The sequence below is a fragment of the Rhea americana genome, unplaced genomic scaffold, assembly GCF_003343005.1.
Source record: "Rhea americana isolate MKP2758 unplaced genomic scaffold, rheAme1 scaffold_11, whole genome shotgun sequence".
Lineage (NCBI taxonomy): Eukaryota > Metazoa > Chordata > Aves > Rheiformes > Rheidae > Rhea > Rhea americana.
In genome coordinates this window covers 3,833,739-3,855,471 of record NW_028185150.1, presented here as the reverse complement: position 1 = coordinate 3,855,471, position 21,733 = coordinate 3,833,739, and the positions used below count along the sequence as shown (strand labels likewise).

At 35.5% G+C, this 21,733-nt stretch overlaps 1 protein-coding gene across 6 annotated transcripts in view; it reads right to left on the bottom strand.

Moving 5' to 3' along the window:
* Positions 1-21,733, bottom strand: part of AGTPBP1 (ATP/GTP binding carboxypeptidase 1) — a 75,373-nt gene that overhangs the window by 29,568 nt on the left and 24,072 nt on the right. For 4 of the 6 annotated variants that reach the window (XR_014896840.1, XM_085313146.1, XM_085313153.1 and 1 more), the window contains exons 4-18: positions 21,160-21,290; positions 20,014-20,081; positions 19,539-19,602; positions 19,077-19,223; positions 18,673-18,804; positions 16,622-16,715; positions 15,194-15,231; positions 9,505-9,713; positions 8,933-9,110; positions 7,009-7,106; positions 5,889-6,005; positions 4,477-5,189; positions 632-715; positions 291-377; positions 55-203 (exon numbers count right to left, since the gene is read on the bottom strand). Coding sequence is in view for 5 of the 6 variants with exons in the window: in XM_085313146.1 (XP_085169272.1) it covers positions 55-203; positions 291-377; positions 632-715; positions 4,477-5,189; positions 5,889-6,005; positions 7,009-7,106; positions 8,933-9,110; positions 9,505-9,713; positions 15,194-15,231; positions 16,622-16,715; positions 18,673-18,804; positions 19,077-19,223; positions 19,539-19,602; positions 20,014-20,081; positions 21,160-21,290 (2,309 nt within the window). In the remaining variant the exon portion in view is untranslated. Of the gene's footprint in view, positions 1-54; positions 204-290; positions 378-631; positions 716-4,476; positions 5,190-5,888; positions 6,006-7,008; positions 7,107-8,932; positions 9,111-9,504; positions 9,714-15,193; positions 15,232-16,621; positions 16,716-18,672; positions 18,805-19,076; positions 19,224-19,538; positions 19,603-20,013; positions 20,082-21,159; positions 21,291-21,733 lie in introns of those variants that run through there. The other 2 variants (XM_085313132.1, XM_085313138.1) reach the window with 2 other exon arrangements.

Below are 21,733 nucleotides of genomic sequence, written 5' to 3'. Positions count from 1 at the left end.
GTACAGATACTTTACTACATATTTCTTCTCAAAAGGATGGGAAATGCATCTTACCGTAGTTAAATTGACTGTTTGACTTTTCACAGTTAATGATGTTAAACCGATAACCAACACCAGTTTTCATTCCACTGACTTCAAAGTAAAACCACTGATGATAATGATTGCTATTTATATCTGAGTTCAGAATTAGATCATACTCGTATCTAAAGATTAACAAAAACAAACAGATCTTTTTTAAAAATCAGAAATGAAATGTCTCACAGGTAAAAWGAAAAGTTGAAATATCTTACTTTCTGATCTGAATAACTTTGCGCAGGTTTCCAGATTCAAATTTGGAATTAAACTTCAAAACATCTGCTTCCTCAGGTACCGAATAACTAAGGGGAGAAAACAGGATCAGGATGACTAAAAAAAACTCATGAAGTTTGCTTTAGTSCTCACTCAATAAGTCAAAAATTACTCTGAACTTGCCATAAATAGAGCCAAGATAGCAGAAAGAATGTTCACAAGAAAGTTGTAGAGAAATCTGTAATTACAGTACCATCTTAAAAATTACAAATTATATCATAGACAAAGTAGAATATACTTAAGCTACTCACTGAGTATTGTTTTCAGAAGGGTAAAAGCTTACCTAGAATTATCAAGGTCATACACAACTCTATCTATAATGTCATTTTGATGAATCAATCTTTCAATATCTTGAGAGATTTTTGTCCTATAATAAAAAGAAGAGTCCCCAATTAAACTATTGCATATTGTTTCCAATTATAAGAGAGATAACAATGAAAACTAACAAAATTAAGATGAAGACAATGGGACAGATTTTCAGAGAGACTTCAGCCTTGTCCCCACTTATGTGCACAAACTCTTAAGTGTACTTATTAAACACCTGCATTCACAGCTGACTGATTCCTATATTTGTATGTGTGGGAACTGAGTTTTCATGCACAAAACCCACCGGGTTTTAACTTACAAAATGAATGCACGATTTCATAATTCACAATAGCAACAGGAATTACTCAAACATTATTTATGTTAATGCTTTAATCTAGGACAGTACTCAATAATATTAGTAATTTACATGAGTCCTACCATAACTAAAATTAAAGTTTTAGAGAATATATCGTGCAGTGAGTGTGTTAGTGCACTAGCTTTTCACCTCTGGACATCTAGGTTCATATATCGACTAGGTAACAAATAAGAATGAATTTGGTGATGTCAGCCAAATGTCAGGTGTGTATTTATCCAGATCATTAAATCATTGCACAACTGGCAGTATCTAGGTCCTGGTTTGGAAAAGTAAGAATGTGTTGCAGTTCAAGAATGAAATATAGTGGCAGAGCTGTGGGGAAAAGCTTGCACAGCACCTGCAATAAGAACAAAAGGAGGTAGATTAACAATGAAGAATACTGGAATAGAGCTGTAAAGTACGTTCAGGCTGGAAATTCTGTTTAATTAAAATAAATATTATTGACAAACAAGGAGAGAGAGAAAGAAGGAAAGTGTACAACTCTAGTAATCCTTATAAAACTAAGACCCACTTGGAAAGAAAATCAAATCACATGCCCAACAACATATTAATAAAATTGCAGGAAGGTCCACTCACCATAATCTATTTGATCAGGGTTCAGTTCAAGACAGAACTACAGATTTCCTGTTTGATCTTAAATTATTAAATCTCAATATGACTCCGCGCTAAGTGATAATAATGCTTCCCATCATCATAGGAATTTTGTCAGGACAAAATCCACTAATGAACGTAAAATATTTGAATATCACAGTTATAACCACAGTATACAGACAGAAAGATGACATGATTTTCAAGAAGATATACATAAAGCAAAAAAATGTAATGGACATTTTAAGATAATGAAAAATTAGGAGATAAAAGAAGCTATCTGAAGATTACAGAAGGAAAAATTGGAAAAAACAGAAAGAATAAACTATTGACCTGGAGCTATGTATTTATGGACAGGTCCACTGTGGATCCTGATTTACCTCATAATCACTTCTGTCAGGTGATTAGAAAATCCTAAAATGTGCAGCAAAAACAATCCTAAAGTTTTAAGGAAAGGAGAAAAAGAGTAGATATTTAATCCCTAATTTATAGGGGACTGAATTAAGTAGTAACTCTCTTTTCTAAATGGTGGAATAATAAAACACTTCAATTATTCTCAGAGGACATTCTGACAACAGCTTGGTGAAATATTTGGTAAAATCTATGTATTGCTAAACGTAAACAAAATTCCAGAAGTGCTTCAAAACACCAACTGGGCAAGACTGCATTTCCTAGCATATTGCAGGACCAAACAAAACACATTCAGATAAAAATTTTACAAGGCTCCTTAAATTACATTGAGGACAGATTAATGCATTGCTTTGTTTTCTAACAGAGACTTAGCTGACAATACATACACTAATTGCTTGCAATAAAGTGAACATAAACTTCACCGATTGCCAGCAAAATTTAAACACGGCTTTCTAGGAGATTTTCAATACTTCTCCATCTTTGTCAAATTTAATTTTCACCACCTTTCTATAAAGCAAAAATTCCTTAAAAGGTCAGGTGCTTTTTAAAAGGGTTCTCTTTTCAGAAACTCATTACATTGCAGTAACAAGTCATTAGCAGAAAACTGAAGTTTTAGAAAAGTGTACCTTAAAAAGGTGAAAAATGATTTCTTAATCAAGTTTAGCAGGATTACATGGAATYCCATTCTTGCTCCACATAGGTAAAAATGTTACTTTCAATGTTAAAAATACACCTCACCAAAAATAAAATACTCTAAAATAAAACAAACAAGCCAACAAAAAAACCCATCCTTATGGTTTAGAAATCAGCTCTACATATGAGAATATAGGTGGATTTATTGGTCAAAAGGCAGAGTTAATCTGGTGCTTTGATTCATTTCTAAGAATGACAATTCAAATTTTTCCTTATTTTAAAGATCTCACCCAATGTAATATTACTCAGGAATATTCAGAATGATTAAATATCACTAAAACTTGTGAACACCTGCAAAATTTCCTTAATATATCGTTCTATCTTCAGTCAGAAAACACTAAGTTCATTTCTAGATCAGTTGAATCCATAYTAAAAATAAGCATAGAGATACTTTACTCTCAACAGTGAACAAAGCTTTTTAGTAAGAATAGATGTATTAACAGTTGTGTTTCAATACTTGGTCATTTTGTAGGAAAGATCACTTTTTCTTAAATGACAGATCTGAAACTCAGCCAAAGTACTGTAATGATACCACCTGGCTTTAGACAGATATGTCATTTTAATCAATAACCAAATGTAAATATGAAGAATCTCCTGAAGATTCTCATGAAATTGGTTAAAGTTCCAAGTATAAAGCTGAAAGCATTCAATCTAATACCTAAGCAAGCAGCAAGGTCTTATACCTACTATTACATGTTCTTCTAAAACGCACATTTGTCTTTATAGTTACTCACTTCTATGCATAAAAGCTAGCTCTTTGTATTGTCTTTGCAAATTATTTTTACAGTTATTTTCCTTTATCTTCTTTTATTATCCATTTATTTGTTCACCAAGAGGTGTGGTAGCAATGATTTTTCATTGATTTTTCATTCTTTGTTTATGCAGCATATAACATGACAGCATCCTCAGCAGCTGCTACTTCTAGACTGTTCTATTACAAATACTAAAAACAAATACTTAAATGCATTAATCATTGAATTTATTCACTTTACATTTTGCTCAAAGACAGCTTTGTTAGCACAAGAGAGAAGAACTGAAGGAAAAAAAAATCTAGTCTTTCAAAAGGCCTAAAGGATGCGTTCAGTTACTTTCACTGAAAAATATTAACACCAACCACATCAACAGCTTAGAATATACTCACTTCAGTGATACACCTCTTCTAAGAATATGAACATAAGAAATTTCATTCACATAYAACCAGACTGTGTCCTTAATTCACAGACAACACAGAGAAAAGCTCCCAATATACAGCATCAGGAGGTGATAAACTGTCAATACACCATTACGTCCACAAGCTTTCAGAGTTCTCATCCTTGCTGCTTGATAAAATACATCAGAAATCTTTGGCAAGTATGATATTCTATATTTAAATAGTGAGGTAGAAAGCATCTCATCTCTAGCTTCCATCTTTTGATCTTGGAAGCGGCAAGAAATTTTTACAAATTACAATCGTTGCGTGTGGGAATAKATAAGGGGTGACAAAAAAAATGGAGAGCAGAAAGTAAACGTAGTGTTTAGAAACTGGAATTATGGAATTAGAATTAGCAATTATAGAATCAGATTTTGTTCTTATTTGTAGCTTTGAATTGACTAATGYAAACTCACCTACCTTCAAACCAATTTGCACTGAAAATAGTTTTAKACGCCAAAGTAAAAATTGTATATGCGGAAGGTGAGCTTCCTGTTAATTTCAGCCTAAAGATTATTTCTCAAGACAACCACATCATCATTAATAGCAAAGAATTTTAACTCACCTCTGCACCCCATAAGGCCTTTCCAGAATAGGCTCCTTATATGCGGGTGGAATATGGCCAAAATAATCTGGATAGGCCACTTCTGAATATTCAGGAATAGATTTTGTGGTTTTTACCATTTCAATATAAAGATCAGAGTCATGAACTGGTGATACATCCGAAACTTCAAGCATCACTTGTTCCCCTGATGAACTTGAGCTGGAATCATCGTCTTCCTCTGAATCCACTCCAGTGCAGCATAGTTTTCCCAGCTGGACAGATGATCCCTCAAAGAGGCTACTTCCACAAGGTGAAACATGTTCAGAAGGTTTACTACAAGCAAGTGTGGTAAGGCTAGTTTTGCTCTCCTTCTTTATTACAAACCCCGCACCACAATTCTGTTGATTCTTTGCACTGTTCTGCAGAGTGATTCTGTCCAAACCTTTCACAATTTCTTGGCTTAGACACTGGTATGATGGCAGCAGCTTCCTTTGATCATTTTGCTGATACAAACTGCTGTCTTTGTTACTATCTTTCTTTGGCAGTTCTAGAAAGGCTGGCCTTTTACTGTATTCCTCTGTCAATAAAAAATTGCTCTCTTTCAGAGAAACCCCTTTTACTGATGGATTTGGTTCTGCACAGTGCTCCTCTCCTGCTGTAGGAACAACAATTGGCCCACCTAAATTTGCATCAGATTGAAAAGGCTTTGGCTCCTTGGAGACTAAGTCACATTCCTAAAAGAAAACACAAAGAAACCTCGAGTCTTGCGTTTTTTTCCCCCTAAGTAAACACTTCTTAAAAGCTCATTTACATTAAAAGCTTTCTTCCTTCCTTATTTCAGAGGTATGCTTTGCAATAACCCCCAAGAAGTTTAAATTTATTGAAGACAGTTATCACTGTGTTGTAAATCAACATAAACAAGGCAATGAAGTTTTACCTTTTCCAAGAATATAGTATCAAAATAGTCAAAAGTAGTTTGCCAACAAACTTTCAAATCAATGACATTCTCAACATTTTGTACATCACTGCTTTTAGTGGGTATACAGCATTTAAGGACAGCTGATATAACAGATCTTTGTTAGAAATACTTTATGTCCTTTCTTGTATTTTACTTTCTCCTGCGTGCTGTAACCCGGGTATCAAGAAACAAAAAACAAACAAACAAACAAACAAAAAAAAMCTTTCCTTTGTTTGATCTGCCCACAGTCTCCTTCTGAGTTCTAGTAACAGCTTGAAGTACAAAACCAGAAACTAAATAACTCGCTGTATAGGACTCTCAAATACAGCTCTAGAATCTATCTGTCTTGGGATTTTGTTGTCGTTGTTTTTTGGTTTTGGCACTAGAATAACTCTWTCTATACAAAAGAACATCGAAACATATTCCACAGTCTCTCTCTCATTAGGAAGGATGCACTGGAAATCATATACTCTACCTGAAAGTTTTCTGTAAGTTCTGGGAAAAATTGCTCATATATTTTCAGTTCTTCTACAGGTCTCCCCAATTCCTGTCTAGGTTTCAATTTATTAATATCAGTCTCAATATCGTCATTCTGAAAGAGCAACAGAATAAATTAACATTGCATTCAGGATGAGTTAACTTCAAAAATTACGATATTCAGCCTTACTTCTGACATGGCCATGATTATGACATGGCTAAATATTATTTTAAAATTAGCTAAACTGCACATTTCATTGTGAGGGTATAAGCAGCTCAATTTTATCGGTCTGTCAAAACCCCCATTTCAATGGAAACATTACAAATCTAACAGTTTTCTTGTTTTCATCCAAATCTATTATGCACAGATATTAGACTATCCTTTACAAGAGGTTATGCATAATGCAACCATTGCAACCTGAAAGACGGAGATTTCATCTGACTGCACTGACAAAGATATTCCCTTCATCAGGACTCATGAGAAGAGAGGCTGAAATCAAAGTTGTCATTCCAGTTAGTGGGCAGATAATTTAATCAACTTCTGCATCTACATAACATATAAATACAAAATAGGGCAGTTCTGAGTGAATGTCCTTTCATGTCCTGACTGGTAGCTGAAGAACAGAACCTTCCCAAAGTGACGCAACAGGAAGAGGTCTAATCTCTATCTACAGTGCTGGATCAACTTCAAAGTCTACTTGACCTAGCCTGTATCAGGTCAGAATAGTGGAAAAAGCTGGAGTAACTCCTACAAACTGAACACAGTAGGCAGTAGAGAAGAGAGGGCTGAGGGAAATGCAAATTGGGAACAGAATGTTGGGGAAAACAACAATAACAAAAAAAAAAAAGAAAAACAGTTTGAAGTTTTGCTCTATTCCCCTTCAGCCACATCAAGCTGAAGAAAACAGGTTTTTGACAAAAATCTTGATGCAATCTGAACAACAAAGATTCATGTTTTCAAGCAGCACCCAACTTCCTAACATTTCAGATGTTTTTTAGTATTTTTATCAGAAAAACYTCCCCACAGTCTACTAATATTTAAGCGATATGATTGTATATACAATTCAAGCAACAACAATAAAATTGTGCCTCAGTTTTGTTCTTTGTCTCCTACCAACCTTAAAATGTTGGTCCTTGTCATCTTCATTTTCAATTTCAATTTCTGATTCTGCTTCAGCATCATCATTGTCATCACTTTCATCCACCACATCATCTACTATGATATATACCAAAAAGAAGTTCTCTAAGGCAAATTATAAATTTACCATAATATAAACTCAAAAAAGAAATAAAAAACCCCATATATTTATTTAATCATCTGGATTTATTAATTTTTATCACCAATTAAAAAGGCAAAATCAACTAGTTAGAAGTCCTGTGAAACTCTGAAAACGTTAGTAAATATTACCAGACTTAGAAAACTAAGTCTGTTTGGTTGTTTGGCAGACTCATTTCTACATATCCATCCCTCTCCCATACCCCTAAAGAATAGCATATGGCTATTAGAAATGCTTAAAAACCCTAACAACGCTTAATCATGTGCCAGGCCTGATCAGCACCACAACATCTCAATACAGCCTCAGCTCATCACAAAATTATATGGCCCTGACACCTTTTCCCAAACAGATTAGTAATGGATGGGTCCAAAAAAGAAAAAGAAAAGAAAAAAAAGAAGAAAACTTTCTGTCATGTCAGCTGATAGTGACCAATATCATGGAATGGTGGGACAAAGCACCTCCTTCACAACGTTTTCAGTCTAGCCTAATAAGAAAGTCAAGAACTATGAATGGAGATTCCTCCCACTAAGCAAGATACTGGAACTGAATGGTCACAGCAACCATTTAAMATAGCCATATTTGGAAGTAAATTTTCTCCCAAATGTATACAAGAGGAGGTTACMTTCATAGATCACCAATCTCCATTTGATTTAGAGATGGAATATTTGAAACTTAAATAAAAAAAAAAGTGAAGCAAATTAATTATTTACAGGACAGCTACTGAGCATCAGGCTAAAATCACTCCTGATATGTAAAAGTGCTCACTAGTCAGTTATTCTGGTAGATGTGCTAATCACTAGTGACAAATTTGATCTTTTTCTAGAAATATCACACTTTTTTTTTTTTWAAGAGAGTTTCCAGTGTAAGAGATTTGTTGATTGTTAGAAGAAGGTTCACTTAAGACATTAACAAAATAAGTGATCTGTTAAGGTATTCAATGMTGACTATACTGTATATATGAATTATATAATACATATGAATACGTGATTATATATATGCTGACAAAATTATTCATTTAAATTCAGAGAGGATACCTACAAACCATTCTGCATCTCTTTTAATAGGAAGGTTTAAAGAAGAGATGTATCCTAATTCTTTAGGTTTGGTACTTCTGTGTTTATCAATTAAAAACCACTGGAAAGAAAGGAGCAGTCTACTTCAAGAGAATACGAAGTTTCTAGAAAAGTACTACAGATATCAAAATTCTGTATTAAGCAGAAATTTAATTTCTGTAGATCTTGGAACAGGCTTCAAAAATCCATTTTCTGTTTCGAAGACAAAACATGAACAGACTTTAAAATCCTGCAGTTCAATGCTATCCTGTAYGAATCTCAGACAGGTATTTGTATTCTGCCGGAGTATCAGTTTATTTCAGAAAATATTATGAATGGGAAGGTATTACAAGTGCAGCTTCACTTCTTTATTTTGGATTAACTTCCCCACAGCAACTTCATCAGTTGCTTAACCAAGTACTGGTTCCAAGTATCTGAAAAATCATTAATTATCCAAAAATAATGATAGGAAATCAAAATCAGATTAATCTATTTTCTACAAAGCACCAAGCTAATACTTTGCAGACTAGTGTTAGTATTTATTATTAGAAATTCATATTCCCCTCTAATGCTCAGAGATCCTTTGCTAGCTGCAAAGAATCTCACCAGAGTCAAAATTTTAGTGGAGAAGTTCAAACAACTGTAATTGATTCCATCCTACACAGAGTAAGCTTAGACAAATTAAAAGATAAAACATTGTAAAATGATCATACCTTCAGGAGGTAAACTGTACAGCTGAGCAACAGGACCATTAGCAGGTATAACTGGCAGTTGGAAATGGAAAGCACTTTTAATAGTAGGTAAAGGAAGACGATTTTTAGGAAAACATTTTCTCATTATTAAGCTGGATGTATTGACGAGGGGATCAAGAGTTCTTACTGCAAGGCACTCCTATTAACAGGAATTAACAGAAAAAAAGTATCTCAAACCAACAGTCAAACTGCATTTGTTTTACTTTTTTTTTTTTTTTTTTTGAATTTTTATGCTACAACTTAAATTGTGCTGATGCCTCCTTTGAAGGCCACAGGAACTTTTAACAACTCAAAATTATTTTCAACCCCTTTGCAGAAGATCAACAGCCCCTCCCAGAGATAGCCACAGCTCAGTAACATTAAAATACGAATTTCATCCTGCACCCTTTTCTTTCGTTTTAATCAAGAACAGAAAAGTATCCCTAACCCCAAAATCAAAAAGTTCTGAGCACTAACAGCAAATAAATTAATAATTTTGAAGTCACAAAATATTTTAAAGCTTAAAATGCAAAAACAAAAAGAGATAAACTTACTTGTGAAGTGTTGTAAAGAATTTTCATCCCATTGGCATCAATGAATGCTTTCCTTCCTAATTTGATGTTTGTAACACTTTTAATGCATTGTAAAATGCCTTTACGTATCAGCATATATCTATGTCGACTATCATGACGGTGCCAATCTACATAAATCGTTAACAGCACATGCACATATCCTCTGTCTACTGCTCTCCTGGCGTTTGTCTCTTAACAAAAAAGGAGTTAGGAAGTAAATTAAAAAACGTGAAAAGACTTTATTACTGTCATATTTTCAGTGTTATTTTCAAAAAAAACACTTTTTTACTCAACCTATTGAATTATGTTATCATTTAAGTAATATTTTGGCCATGTTTGGCAATTTTACTTTGACATAAATAAGAAAACTTCAAAAAGTATGCTTCCATATTTTCAAGACACTTCGTACAATCCTGCAACTCCTCTGCCCTGTCAGTATCACGAAACATTTAATTAAGTCAATCTAAGAAACATATTTAGGTTAGCTGTTCAAGGGAGGTGTTGTTTCCCCCCCATGCATAAATTTTGCATAATTTTGCATAACAATTGCTATTGGGAATGATGTCAATGTCTATAGGCAAAATGTGCAATATACAGAATATTTTTAATCAATATAGCAGTGATTAGAAGAATTTCCATAGGTATTTCTACTCTGTTATATAAACATACATCTTTCTAATCACTCTTGCTCCAAATTGGTAAATGTCTTAAAATTGATGATTTCCAACTGTTTTTTAATTAAAAGTCCATTTTAGATGTTTGTTTTGAAAAAGTAATAAATATTTTTAGTACTCTTCTGTTAAATCATACAAATAACATATCAATAAATAGCAAATTTGGATGTTCTACATTTAAATCAGAGTAATTTATTAAGTAGCAACATCACTTCCTTGTGTTGTTTTGCACTGTTTGCATTACTGTCTTTTCAACTGCTATACAAAACTCGTATACAAAATTATGTGTATAAATATCATTTTCATGAGGACAAATACAGAAAATATTACTTTCATGAGAAATGACTGAATGACCGAGCCCAGTACTRTATCCTTCCTTCATTCCTCAGGAAACTGTTGCATTTAATTTTCATGGTTTACTAGAAGAGCAGTGTTTATTACATTTACAGGTAAGCATAAGATACTGTCAGCTAGCAAATTTTCTATAAATAATGTTCGTAGAATATGCATCATTGTCTATACATATTGCATAAACACAAGGCTTGAAACAAATTGTTTTACTGCTTATACTCCAAGTAGTATTGCTGGAACTGTCACTCATTACACCACTTAGGGTAGAAATATCTTGAATTTATTGTAGAATATGTGCAACCACAAGAATCCAGTTCTGACAAACTCAAACTTATAAAGTTCTGCTCTTTTGTTAGGTCATTAAAATCATTATATTCTGATTATCAATCTACAAAATGGCAGATTATAATTTATATAGATTTTTTAACTCTCTCTTTTTCTCTTCCTCAAAAAAAGCTATCAATAGTATGAGGTATTTGAAACTGGACAAACTTTTTTTCAGAAATCTTTCTGCAGTTGCAGAAAAAGCAAGGTAGTGTTATAACACAATTTCATGAAAACAGACATGAGTTTTACACTCACTCGCTATGTGTTTGTTTTAGTTGGAGCTTAGTTTAAAAATTCACCAATTTGAATGGAATATTCAGTGTGAGAATTGGACTCCACACACCAGAGATGAACACTCTCATGAAAAGCAACATAAAAAGCGTAGGAGGGTAAAATGCCACCATCTCTCAGGACTAAATAATGCTTATCTCAAAATAATGCAAGCATATCAGTTAAGAGCTCATGCTTCCCTTAAAACTTTTCAACATTTCCTCAATATTTAATTTTGTCCAAAAATTTACAGACTAGAATGTCAACAGTAACTCTGAATGGTTTCCTTTCCAAGATTACTAGGAAGAAATCCCCAAACTAGTAAACAGGCAATCCTTAAAATCAAAAAATCACTCTGATCAAACTTGAGAAAACTCAGCACTCTACATGAGGTGCAGTTTCCTACTGTGAATCTGAAATGGTTTCTGCAAACACAATCCTGTACACTAATGCATGCAGYATGGGGAATAAACAGGATGAACCGGAGATCTGTGTGGGGTCATAGGGCCATGATCTCATTGCAGTCACAAAGACATGGTGGGATAGCTCACATGACTGGAAYRCTGCCATGGATGGATGTGTGCTTTCTAGGAAAGACAGGCCAGGGAGGCGAGGTGSTGGAGTTCTTTATCTGAGAGAGCAGCTGGAATGCATTGAGCTCTGCCTAGAGATGAATGAAAAGTCAGTTGAGAGCTTATGGGCAAGGATCAAATGGCAGGCTAGCATGGGGGACACTGCTGTGGGTGTGTACTACAGGCCACCTGATCAGGAAGAGGAAGTCAGTGAGGCCTTCTAGAGACAGCTGGAAGTAGCCTCATGATCACAGGCCCTGATCCTCATGAGAGACTTCAACCACCCTGACATCTGCTAGAAGGACTACACAGCAAGGCACAAGCAGTCCAGGAASCTCCTGCAGATCATCGATAACAACTTTTTGACACAGGCAGTGGAGGAATCTACAAGGTAGGGTGTCCTGCTAGATCCTGTACTAACAAAGAAGAACCAGTTAGAGATGCTGAGGTTGGGGGCAGCCTTGGCTGCAGCGACCAAGAGATGGTGGAGAAAACAAGGCAATAGGCAGGATTACAACACTGGACTTCAGAAGAATGGACTTYGGCCTCTTCAGGGACCTACTTGGAGGAATCCCATGGGTTAAGGCCCTAGAAGGAAGGCGGGGTGGTCCAGGAGAGCTGGCTAGTATTCAAGAATTACTTCTTCCAAGGTCAAGATCGGTGCATCCCAAGGAGAAAGAAGTCTAGCAAAGGGGGCAGCAGACCTGCATGGATAAGCAAGGAGCTTCTGTAAAAACTCAGACAAAAGAAAAAGTATAGAGAATGTGGAAGCAAGGACAGGCCACTTGGGAAGACTGTAAGAATGCTGTCAGAGTATGCAGAGATGTGATGAGAAAGGCGAAGGCCCAGTTGGAATTAAAGGGACAACAAGAAGGKATTCTTCGAATGCATCGGTAGCAAAAAGACAACCGGGGCAAATGTGGGCCCACACTGAATGGGGTGACAAAGGATACAGAGAAGGCAGAATTACTGAATGCCTTCTTTGCCTCAGTCTTCACTGCTAAGGGCAGCCCTCATGAATCCCAGAACTTGGAGACAAGAGAGAGAGTCCAGAGAAAGGAAGACTTTCCTTTGGTTGAGGAGGATAGGATTAGAGATCTTCTAGGCAAACCTGACATCCACAAATGCACAGGCCCAGATGGGATGCACGCACAAGTACTGAGGGAGCTGGCAGATGTTGTTGCCAGGCCTCTCTCCCTCATCTTTGAAAGGTCCTGGAGAACTGGAGAGGTGCCTGAGGACTGGAAGAAAGCCAATGTCAATCCAGTCTTCAAGAAGGGCAAGAAGAAGGACCCAGGCAACTATAGGCCAGTCAGCCTCACTTCCATCCCTGGAAAGGTGATGGAACAGCTCATTCTGGATGTCATCTCCAGGCATATGGAGGAAAAGAAGGTGATCAGGAGGAGTCAGCATGGATTCACCAAGGGGAAATCCTGCTCAACCAACCTGACAGCCTTCTCTGATGGMATGACTGGCTGGGTAGATGAGGAAGAGCAGCAGACATTGTATACCTTGACTTCAGCAAGGCTTTTGACAGTGTCTTCCGTAACATCCTCCTAGAGAAGCTCAGGAAGTGTGGGTTAGACGAGTGGACTGTGAGGTGGACTGAGAATTAGCTGAAAGGCAGAGTTCAGAGGCTGGTGCACAGTGGTGCAGTCTAGTTGGAGGCCAACACCCAATGGAGTTCCCCAGGGCTCAGTACTGGGGTCAGTCCTGTTCAACTTATTCAATAATGACTTAGCTCAGGTGGTTACAGCGTGGTGCTAATAATGCAAAGGTCGTGGGTTTGATCCCTATATGGACCACTTGCTTCATGGTTGGACTAGATGATCTCCGGAGGTCCCTTCTGCCTTACCAATTCTATGATTCTATGACCTGGATGAAGGGARAGTGCTTCCTCAGCAAGTTTGCTGATGATCCCAAGCTGGGAGTAGTGGCTGACACACCTGAGGGCTGTGCTGTCACACAGAGAGACCTGGATAGGCTGGAGAGCCGGGCGAAGAGGAACCTCCTGAGGTTCAACAAGGGCAAGTGCAGAGTCCTGCACCTAGGGAGGAATAACCCTAGGCATCAGTACAAGCTGGGGGTTGACCTGCTAGAGAGCAGCTCTGCAGAGAAGGACCTGGGAGTGCTGGTGGACAACAAGTTAACTATGAGTCAGCAATGTGCCCTTGTGGCCAAGAAGGCCAATGATATTCTGAGGTGCATTAGGAAGAGTGTTGCCAGCAGGTGGATGGAGGTGATCCTGCCCATCTACTTAGCCCTGATGGGGCCTCATCTCGAATACTGTGTCCAGTTCTGGGCTCCCCACTACAAGAGAGACATGGAGCTACTGSAGAGAGTCCAGCATAGGGCTACAAATATGATCAGAGGGCTGGAGCATCTGCCCTCTGAGGAACAGCTGCGAGAGCTGGGCCTCTTCAGCCTGGGGAAGAGAAGGCTGAGGGGGATCTTATCAAAGTGTACAGGTACCTGAGGGGAAGGTGTCAAGGGGACAGGGACAAACTCTTTTCAGTGGTACCACGCAACTGGACAAAAGGCAACGGGCACAAATTAAACCACAGGAAGTTATGTCTGAATATGAGGAGGAATTTCTTTGCCGTGAGAGTGACAGAGCACTGGACCAGGTTGCCCAGAGAGGTTGTGGAGTCTCCTTCTGTGGAGATATTCAAAACCCATCTGGATGCGATCCTGTCTAACATGCTCTAGGTGACCTTGCCTGAGTATGAGGGTTGGATTAGATGATCTCCACAGGTCTCTTCCAACCTCAATCATTCTGTGATTCTGTGATCATTCCTCAGTTCTTCTCCAACTACACTAGAATTATTCAGATTGCTATAGCTTTTATATAATTATTGGGAGAGAATGAGTTTATAATTCTTCATGCTTTATAATCTTGGTGTAAGGTCAGCAGCAACGACATTTACTGGGATCCTCTGCTGTTGGCTCAGATGGCCATTGCCCAGGAACAGACAGTCATTTCCTTAGCCCTGATGCCACTCCACAGGCAACTCAACAGACTCATCTTTAGGACCAAAGACCTGATTAGTCAGAACAGTTCCAAAAGAAACCCTGTATTATCTCCCATCATCCCACTGGTATTTCTGGTCACATAAGATGTGTGTGTGAGGAAAATGCATAGGAATTACAACATAGGTGACCACTGCTGAAGGGTAGAGCTGAGTGACTGTAAAAGGTATTTCCCCATCTTGGATTCAGATCAGTTATAGAGAAGCTGGGCAGCTTTCTGCTGCATAATTGAAGAGACGGTAACTAATTATTAAGTATAGATGTACACACAAACACTAAGGCACCAGGGAATGCAGATGAAACCAGAGCCTTAATTCTAAGCTCCCTAGACTTGGTTTTGCTTTGGYCATAGACTCAGTGTTAGTTTTACTCTTTTTTCATTATATATATTTGCATACACATATATATCTCAACTAGAAGAATAGTTTCTTGTAGTCAAACACTTACTTGATTTTAGCAATGCAGCAAGTGTGTCTAAAGCAACCCTGTCAACATAACAAGAAAAGACAAACAACAAACAACTAGTAAACTTCATCTACAACATTGTAAATCTATACAAAATGTTTTACAGCTAATAGATTTCTTTAGYGTCTATTCTGTTTTCCTGGTTGCACTTTGAGATCTGATAGTGAAAGTTAACAATGCCTATACAAGCTTCTAGTCTTTGAAGAGCCCCCAACACGAAACCCATGTTTTTTATGTTAGTAGCACAATGAGCCATTTAAAAAAAAATAGGTTAAAATTGGTAGTATATTAATGTATTTAGCAGTAATGTCAGTTCAAGTAATGTTCATCAACAAGATACTACACTACAGAATTATCAGTATAAAATTTGTTGTATACAAAGGTCTTGCCTCAACTATCTCAGGATATACAACTAGAAAACCTATMCACCTTTTACTCTCTTTGTAAAGACAGACTTCACACATCTGATCTCACATCATAAACAAGGATATCATGATGACTCACATCATGGAACAGTAAGTTCATATGTTTAATTTTAGCTGGGGGTTAAAGGAGTAGGTTTTTTTTTTTTTTTTGTACTTCAATAACCACGTATACCAGATTTAGATAACAGAACATTAATTTGTACTGAAGTTACAATATAGCAACATGATATTATTATTTCAGTAGATAGATGAAAGTTCAGTTTTCCACAGGTATGTAGTGGAAAGTTTGGCAGTGTATAAAGAAAGAGTAATCCCCAATAAGATCAAGTGGAAGACTAGTATCCAAAAAACAGTCATTCAGAAGTATTTATGAAAAGTATCTGATGAACAGGAGGGATGAATTACTTATTTTTAACCTAATATTACTGCCTACAGAGCAGAAAAAGCTAAAGGCACCACTTAAACGTACTCAGTCAAATTTTTATTCACAAAATAGTCAACTAGACACGTATTTCTGATGTTTGCTATTATAATGGACATTTTTATCCTGAGAAACTGTTTAAGTACTTGGAAGTATTTTATAACAGAATTTCCTTTGCGTTATAAAACACGCAGTGTCACTGTGAAAACAAAGGAGAGCTAGGAGCAAATTCAACAATTTTAAGAATGATGGGATTGTCTTGATCAGTTTGTCCTCATTCAGGAATTACTTTGGGTACGGTTTCCATGCAGGAGTATTAGAGACAAAAAATAACACCTCTATCCTTTTACCTGTACTGTAACTAGATATTCAATTATTTTGCATTACAGCACTGGACAAACTCAGAAAGTCAGATTTGTAGTTCTCCTTCCCATCTCTCTTTAACTGTCAAATACCAGTTATGTTTCATTTCTTAATATTCTTTTTCATTAAAAAGTAAGTTTCGAAACATATCTAAAACTTTTCAAGTTTTTCCATGTAATATATTTAAAAGACTTTACTTACTTCATAAGGCTAGTATTCTTTTTACTGAAAGGACCAATGATCTTAAACATCAGTTCTACTACTCCATTTTTTCCCAATGATACTGCATTTACAGCTGGAAAAGTTAAAAAAAAAATGTTTTAAGATCATGTTACCATGAAAGACAGAAGCAATTGAAACTCTTAAAATATCTCAAAAAAATCTAGACTGAATTTTCAAACACAGAAAATGTTAGGAGTTTTTTGTGCTTTAAAAATACAATGATAAGCAGATACAATTCTACCTATAACCTATGTGATATTGGTCCTGATAAAACCTCAAGAACAAAAATTAGTTTTTACTTTATAAATTAAAGGAAATAATTAATTCCTTGTGCATGTTCTACTTCCTTTCTTATTAATATAAAGCATAAAAAGGATTTTCTTCTCAAAAGCTCACAGTAGGGTTTCCAAAGTTTAAGAGTCTATTAGATTCTCAACTTAATATTATCCTTCAGTAACAGGACAGGTTTGTCCAAACGTAATTGAAAGCCAAGTGTTCGCTGTGTAATTTAGAAATGACAATAAGTATTATCCCATCCTTCCTCAGTTACAGGATATGTAACTACGTTCTCAAAGAAAAATATAATAAAAATAACCTTGTTAAATGGGAAAGTTAAGAGAGATGGTGCTAAGACCTGTGTTGAAGAAAAGCACAATGGATAGGTTTATGGCTAAAACTCAGGGTCCACTGAGAAAGCAAACTGCTCATTCATGCACAAAAATATTATTCCTGTCCGAGTTTAGAAACAGGCATTCCTAACCAGGTGGGAAAACAGCAACTAAGCAAAAAACGGCCTTCAACATAAGAAATGGTACATGCATAAAATTCATTGCTTGAACTTAGGTTGCAATTCTGTCATCATCAGCAGCAGTATTACAACACTAGAATCAAACCAAAATTAGGACTCTATTCTTCTAGCAACAGTATACAAATTTTAAGTAAAACTATTCATCAGAATGTAATAAAGTATCACTTCTGTTCAGAAGAAACACAAAAACACAAAAGGATGAAAATAATTTGAGCAGAATCCAGGTGAGAAACTCCAGTTCAGGATGGAACAGGTTCTAAACTGAACTGTGTAACTACTCTTATTAACTTCTCCTATTTTAAAGCTTTTTATCTCATTACTAGATGATGCAATAGAAATGAAACTTCCACAATTTGCAAATATTGCAGTTTTACCAATTCTGGTTGCTTATGTGAATGTCCAGAAAACACAATCCTATAGGCCAGCAAATCTGTTTTCTTGGAGAAATATAGTTATGTTTTCAATTTGAGATATTTAATTTAAATAGTTAAATAGCCATTTTGGGTTCAATGGAAAAAAAGTAAAAAAGCTCAAAGAACAACTAACTGGTAGTAATAGTGCAATAAGAATTTTCACTAACTCCCTACTGCCTGCAAGAGCAATGAATTAAGCTTCCATAAGCTTTTATGAAAGAACATCAGTCTAATGGTGGAACACTTCAATACAAGTAATAAAGAAATAATTAAAGAAGGACATAAAAGTATTCCCTGTGTAAAATAAATTCTATATTAGCAAAAATGAATTTAAAAATATAATAAAAATAAGAAATGTCATGAGCACATGCAATAAAGAGAATAATTATTTCATTTAGTGCTTTCACAGAACAATGGTGGCATGTCTGTTTTAAGTAACGGATCAGAATTTGCACGAATGTGATGGCCAAAAATTCCACAAACCCAACAGTATTGATTTAAAAACAACCACACACCTATATATATATATATATATACACAAACACACACACACATATATATAGATATACATATGTATGCATGTATATACATATACATACAGACACGTATATGTGTATATATATACACACACACACACTAGAAGAAGCCAGTCATACCCAAGTACAGACATACTTCACCACAAATTCTCAGGTAACAATAGCCATTTTAACCATATAACACCAAGCAAATATCTAGATTGTATATTTTAAACATCTCTAACATTTTTGTTATTTTATTAGAAAGAGAAAAGAATGTTCTGCAATACTTACAGTTGGATGAGTAAACTCTTAATACCTGAAGACATGGCAGTATCAGCCTGTGGTTCTGCAAGTTATGCTTCACCAAATTCAATGATATGTTTAGGGCACCATTAATTCTAGCTTTCATGCCAATCTTTTTATCTGACATCAAAGAAAAAAAAAACTAATCAAACTAAATTTAAAACCATTAATCAAAAAAAAAAGTATGTGAACTTTGAATTCTTATAGTGTCAGTTTTGCCTATTTTCATCAGTTTCCTTTCCTCTATTTTACTATTTCATCTGTTTTCCTATACCAATCCTGACTTTATAAATGCTCACATAATAACAGAAGGAAAAAAAAGAAGTTTCCTTAAGTTTCAGCTATAAAACTGGTAAATACTAAGCCACATTATTCAAATACATCATCATCACCTTTTGGACCTATTTTTGCAAGAAGGGTGTGAAGAAGCACCATTAACTCCTCATTTGGTGGAGAGTCTTTGCTGACATTCAAAAGCAACTGCAACAAGATCTGTGTCCCCCCTTTAGCGACTAAGATGCTTGCTCTTCGACCACCAGCTAGGAATTAAAACAAAAAACAACAACAAAAAAAAGATTTCTAAATTCAAAGAACAGTCAAATATCTAAGCCACGATTGTCATAAGGAAAGTCTTAAAAACAGTAACGCTTTCCTGATTTGCGACCATACTACACAAAAACTCATTGTACCCGTATAACAACATAAACGCTGAAACCACCTTTCAAAGAAACATGCACAATATAAGTTTTTGCTTCAGTGACTTCAAAAAAAAAGAAAAAAAAAAGAGAGAGAAAGAAAAAAAGAACAGAGAATACAAGATTATTATCACAAATCGCTGCTTAATGAAAACTCACCAATTGAGACTAACTCGATGAGAATATTCAATATATTTAAAGTAGTTTGAGGATCTCTTGTATTCTGAAATAAAATAAAAGGATATTTCCTTGCTTAATTTAGCTATCTAATACAGGAGCTTTTAGATACCTAAACCAATTCAGCCACTGTCGAATCAAATGAAACTCAGACATTACCACCCAACTAACCATCCCACCAAGCAGCCTGAATTATCTGCAGAATCAATTAAGATTTAGTTCTCAATATGACATGCTAATTAAAACCAATAGTTCACAAATAATCTCTTAGAATATTTAAAACTAGAGGACTGAAATTCTTAAGTAAAGACTTTATCTAACCACAACAAGTTGTGTTTGACAAACACAACTTTCGGACATAAGAGGTAACATAAAAACATATGTAATAGTATGAAGCCCAAATCATAGTATGAAAACTTGCAATGTACATGTAACCATACAAATTAAAATGTTTTACCTCTAGGGTTGAAAGGATAACTTCTATTCCGGTGGAACCCTTAGAAGTCATCTCTTTCCTAGTTTTTTCTGCCAGTCAGAAARATATCAGTTTTCTTTTAACATATTAGCTTTATAGAAAAAAAAATGTAGTCCTATACATATAGGTCAGAAAACCTAAGCTACAAATAATAAAATCTATTAAAAAACTGTACACATGTATACAAAACATTAACAAATCGATGAGCAACTGACTTAAGTGATTTTAAAACTAATTTTTAGTTTCTCCTGTTCAATAGTATTGTGTTTAAGCTCACAGGCCCTAATTTTAAGGAGGTTTGGGGTGGGGGAGGGAAACTATACAAAGAAAAGTGATAAAGCTATCTTCCAGATACTTCTGAATCTTAGGAAGAATTAACTGGAAATTTCATTCTTGAGATTTYCAGCAGCAAATTTACTGCAAATTACTTATATAGAGATAAATACATTTGCTTCCTTATAGACAAGCTTCTATAGAATTGTATCACTAAATATATTCCTTTTAGCTTGAAAATAACTTTAAGATAGCCTGAATAAAATAACTATCTAGACTAAATAACTAACTAGGATAAATAACTAATATTTGGGGAAAGATGAAGGAGGGGAGCAAAAGCAGTTGTAACTTCTAATATCAAGCAGTTTAATCCACACAATTGCATATGGAAATCTACAGTGAGTCCACCTACCTTGGTAAGAGGCCACTGCTGAATAGCACTAAACTAAATAAGAATACTCTTAAAGAGTTTATTCTTCATAAGAGTATACCTTTAAARACAGATTGGCAAATGAAGAAAAAATTCATTCTGTATTAACACTTTAACTACAGTAGACTTGTATTATATGTTATAGTATATCAGATGTGATAGTATCACATTAACTGGTCTTGTACCGTGAATTGTTACCGAAATCATTGCTGTTGATAATGCAAAATGGATCCAGGGTAACCAAATACTATACTACGTATATTTAACATAGCCTTGAACAGGTGCTTTTAACAATCCTCGATAAAAACAAACCGACAATCAACTTTATCATGCAGGAAAAGAAATTTTACAAGTCTTGCAAGAAAGAATATAAGAAGAAAGGCTTAAAGGAAAATCATTAAAACAAAAAAGGTTAAGATATTTACCTTGACTCTGAACCAGATGAAGGATCTTTGAGGTAACATATCTGGCGTTGTCTACTTCTCCTACTAAGAAATCTGAATTGATCTTTTCCAGCTGTGACAGCAGAGACATAGTCCGAGAACTAGTAGAAACACTACAAGAAAGATTTCCTACATTCATGTTTCCAGCCACACTAAATGTGAAACCAAACACTAGATCAGAAAAAAAACGACTAGCAACAGAAGTCCCATGGTTAGAGAAGGGGAGTGGCTAAATCACCTTTGTATTTTATCCYGATAAGAAAACAGTCTTAATTCTCCTCAGTTCTGGCACCCTCACAAATTTTGCAAAGTCTGCATTGCAGCAGACTAATTATATGTAACAGCATCTCCAAGAGCAACCATGAACAAGGAAAATGCTTGCAGCAAACAAAATCCAGATATAGGCACATATACTATTTATCTATGTCAGTTCAAGTAACTTCTATTGAATATACTCTATGTTGTGAGGATACTGCATCATACCTGCCATGCAAGAAAAACTTGCTATTCCTGCTCTAAACTAGCTGGGTAGCTCTAAAGACTGTTTGTCTTACAC